At 42.5% G+C, this 3,991-nt stretch overlaps 1 protein-coding gene across 1 annotated transcript; it reads right to left on the bottom strand.

Moving 5' to 3' along the window:
• Window positions 1–322: 322 nt before the first annotated feature.
• Window positions 323–3,712, bottom strand: LOC123426024. The gene is made up of 3 exons (XM_045109806.1): window positions 3,410–3,712; window positions 2,868–2,965; window positions 323–1,165 (listed from the first exon to the last, which is right to left on the bottom strand). Exons 1-3 carry the CDS (start codon window positions 3,563–3,565, stop codon window positions 514–516), a joined length of 906 nt encoding a protein of 301 aa, XP_044965741.1. The 5' UTR covers window positions 3,566–3,712; the 3' UTR covers window positions 323–513.
• Between the last annotated feature and the right edge of the window lie 279 nt (window positions 3,713–3,991).

The raw sequence follows: 3,991 nt of genomic DNA, 5'->3' as shown, positions 1-3,991 counted from the left end.
TTGAGGCGGGTTTGAGAGGTCCGATTGGGTCGTGTTTTTGTGACCGGTCACTAACCGGACGGTCTGCCCGAGCGTTTGGGACGGGTATGAGAGGTCCCGCTGTAGATGCTCTTACATGATGTTTCATCAGGTTTTTCCTTCCTTTTCAAAGTGTATGTATCATAATGCACATTATGAATTTATGATGCACTTTGAAACAAGAAAAAACCCAAACATCATGTAATGCTTTGAAACAAATCGAATTTTGCCAAAGAATAGAAAACCCCAAAACAGACGGTGGATGCATGCACGGTGCATGATATACAAATCACTCTCTGCAATATATAAAACCCAAACATCATGTTAAAGGCTTCTTGTGCACACAGCAGACAGGTACTCAAATGCCACAAATTCAAAATTACCCAAACAGCAAGATTACAACGAATCTAACAGCATAGAAAATTACAACAACAAAAAGCATGATCTCCATTGCCATAATTGATACAAGGGCATGGCGTGATTGCACTCTGGTATCTATCTAGTTTTATCCATACTGGCGTCAGAATTACCTTGGTTATCATCTTCCTGCTTGAATTTGGGGCCACTCAAGACATCATCAGCTGTGCAGCTGTCGATGTAATCGATATCGTGCTCCTGCCGCCCATAGCTGCTTTCAGCCCCCTGGTAGCCAGTAGCTTCATTATCAATTGATTTCCTGCAAGATGGTCTCTCTGGCGCTCCCAAGTCTTCCAGATGTTCATGGCCATGAACATGAACATCATCATGCTCATGGACATGTTCTTGCTCTTGCCGGCTGCTGAATGACGGGTCGTACGCATGGGGACCATGCACCCTCATTTGCACTGACCTCAGTAGCGCCGTTCGCCTCAGGTCTGCACCGTGGCACATGTCATTTGGTGAAGACGGGAACCGGCCTTCATTCTCAGAGCCGCGCCGAGGGTGAGAGCAAGCCACGGATGAGAGGGAGCAGCTGGGAAGAGGATATGGGCTTGATGGTAGGAAACTAGGTTGTGGTTTCTGAAACCGGTGAGGAGATGACATTGGACTAGTTGATGGGCTGACCATTGCATCGCCCTGACTCCCGTTGGGGTTTAGTTGCGTGTCAAAGTACCGGTAGTCATCTGAGTCTTCTGACATTGGTGAGTATTGGGAGATTATTTCGTCCCTGAAAGCGACAAATAGGAAAACACATTATAACATGTACCATAAGAAATATAATTGCTGAAAAAGAGCAGTACTATTATACCAACTGAAATAAGTCCCACAATCAATTGTATCAAATATAAGGAGACGGATTCAAGAAAAGAAAAAAAAACTGTCAAAACTAAGAAACAAGCAAAATTTGATCTTTGATGGTTCCAAAGTGTATCGGGACAAACGGAACACATACAGTTGTATAAGTATTCTATCCTCAAGCACAGTGCTTATGACCACGGCTCCTAAATGGATAAGCGACGGGTGAGAAAACATCGTGGACAACAATATTCATAAGCATCCCTCAAGTAATATTCTTAATTATATCATGATAGCTTGACATGTTCTAGAACATGCTTATAATGATTCAATAAGTTAAATGCTTACATGTGGATGCAATGATCAAAGAAATAAAGTAGAAGGATCAGATTGTGTCCAGAAGCTCCAGATTAGTCATAAACATGTAAATGGAAGACTTTGTCCAGATTATTCACTGGTCATACTGTGGATTACAGAACCTTTGGAATATAATTGTACTACAAATACATTAGAACCAACCGTACCTTTACACGTAGTAATAATTCCTAGATGCTCAATCATACCATGGAAATCAGTATGAACTTTGTAAGGAGTTATGGCAAACTACACTAGTCATCTTATAAATATTATAGTGTGGTGTCTGTTTTACGCAACATTGTGAACATAACTTTCAGACAAGCTAGAGGAAGAGAGAATGGATGAAAATGACCCTCAACTGTTTTAAACCACACCCGAGTAACCATCCCCAAATCCATTAAAAAATATATGGTCAAGTAATTGCTGAAATATTTGAAACAGAAGCCACACCAACCCCATTTGTAGTAATCTAAAACCCAAGGATATTGATCGTGTCTATCAAAAGATTAAAGAGAAAATTAGTGTGTTTACAATTTTATAGATAACTGCATAGATAAGCTGGAATAACAGATCCCTTTTAGGCAAAAAATGAGCATATTATAACTGAAATAGATACAGAACAACAAAAATATTTCGTTCCTCCTCTCACATAATAGAGCTTCTTTGATCCGCAGGATTCCAAAAATGCAGGAATACGAAAAACACTAGAATGTGATAGGATTGCACATGCAAAACAGAGGGTTGTGAAAACATGTGAATTTTGTGGAATTGGGTGTTTGATTCGAGGAACATTAAAAACATAGGAACCCTAAAAAGCTTCAAATCAAGGCTTAAACACATGCAAAGGTAATATCATATTTTTTTTATGCAAGTTATGGCATTTGCCAAGTTCTCTGCATAGAAATGCAAAAAAGAGGTTTTGAGTGGATGGTAAAATTCCGTTGTTTTTCCATTGAAAATCACACCAAAGGAAAAATTCCTCCATTTTCCTTATGCGCCAATCCTTTGAATCAAACAGATTAATACTGTCACCAAAGGAATTTTCTGTCACATATTTTCCTCCACTTTTCCCATGAATCAAAGCGGCCCTACATTAGCTGTTGAATTTGGAAAGTTAACAGATTCACAGTAATACTACTGGATACTACAAGAGTTTACATCGTATCAATATCTTGGATATCTGAGACCTGCTTTTCAACAAGCGATCAGAGATGTAAACATGATGATGAAGTGTGCGCACAGGAAATGTACACGGAATCAGAGCACACAACACAAACCTGACACAAGAGGAGCTCTCCGACCTCGCAGGGGACTCCATGATGTTGTCGGCAAGAGAATCTCCAACAGAGAGCCCATTCAGGCTGGACGCCATTATCTGCACTGGCACAGCCAACGGTGAGCTGATAAAGCAACAATATTCAGGGGGGAAACAGAAATGTCGTTCAGTACAGTTTCACAAGAACTCGAAGCTATTTGAGAACCGCGAATCTATGTAAATGATACAAAGGCGAATTCTAATCCGGATAGAAGGAGATGGAGAAAGGGGAAACAAGTTGGTAGCACAAATTGTAAGGCGCAGAATTAGAGATCAGTAAGAACAAAATTCAGCGCCGGAAACCAAGGAAGCCCGTCTCTCTCGTACCGGAAGAATCACGGATCAAAGGATTCCCTAATCGACGCAACGAGAGAAGAACTCTGTTCATGGAAGCTAGAAACCGCCCAGAATCTGAAACAGAAGCGCCGTTTCCCCCAGCCGATTCAGGCCCAAACCGAGAACCAAGAGGAGGCACAGCCATGGAGATACTGAAGGGGCACCGACCTCGCTGAGGTACCGCTTGTGGGAGTGGAGGTTGTCCACGTACACGTCCTCCTCCGGATCCCTTCCGCGCTTTCCGCCACCGCCACCGCCGCCGCCGCCAACACCAGAGGATGAAGGTGGCGACATTGCAGCGCCCTCGCCGCTGCCACCAGCCATCCGCGCGGCGCGGCGGCACGGGGTGCTGGATTGGAAGCTTTTTTGGAGGTGAGGATGGGAGCTGGAGAAGAGTCGAAGGGGAAAAGTGAGGTAAGAAAGCTCTGTTTCCCGTTTCTGTTCTCCGAGGCTAAGCACAAAATCCCAACTCCCATGATTTTAAAAAGAACTGTTTTCTCATGAAATTTATACAAAATTTTAGAAAGAGATGCTCAGCTTTTCTTAAAATGTTTTCTCATGGAAAATGGTCGGTCTACTAACTAAAGACACGGGCGGCCATGCGAAGATGGATTTAGGCGAGTAGTTCAATTATTGAGTTGATCGGTTGGCGGGCCTAGTCCCGCATGTAAATACTTTGTAAAAATATAGATCTGGGGACTCTTTTCCGCTCCTTCCTTTAATAAATGATACTCACACTTGTGCATATTT

Source organism: Hordeum vulgare, chromosome 1H (genome assembly GCF_904849725.1).
Source record: "Hordeum vulgare subsp. vulgare chromosome 1H, MorexV3_pseudomolecules_assembly, whole genome shotgun sequence".
Classification (NCBI taxonomy): Eukaryota; Viridiplantae; Streptophyta; class Magnoliopsida; order Poales; family Poaceae; genus Hordeum; species Hordeum vulgare.
Note: the sequence above shows the minus strand (reverse complement) of the source record. Positions and strands in the feature narration are given on the sequence as shown.

Coding starts and splice junctions, on each gene's coding strand:
- LOC123426024 (XM_045109806.1), bottom strand. CDS start 3,565: ATGGCTGGTGGCAGCGGCGAGGGCGCTGCAATGTCGCCACCTTCATCC. Junction 2,966..3,409: donor ACAAGCGGTACCTCAGCGAG/GTCGGTGCCCCT, acceptor GTGCCAGTGCAG/ATAATGGCGTCCAGCCTGAA. Junction 1,166..2,867: donor GAGAGCTCCTCTTGTGTCAG/GTTTGTGTTGTG, acceptor TGTCGCTTTCAG/GGACGAAATAATCTCCCAAT.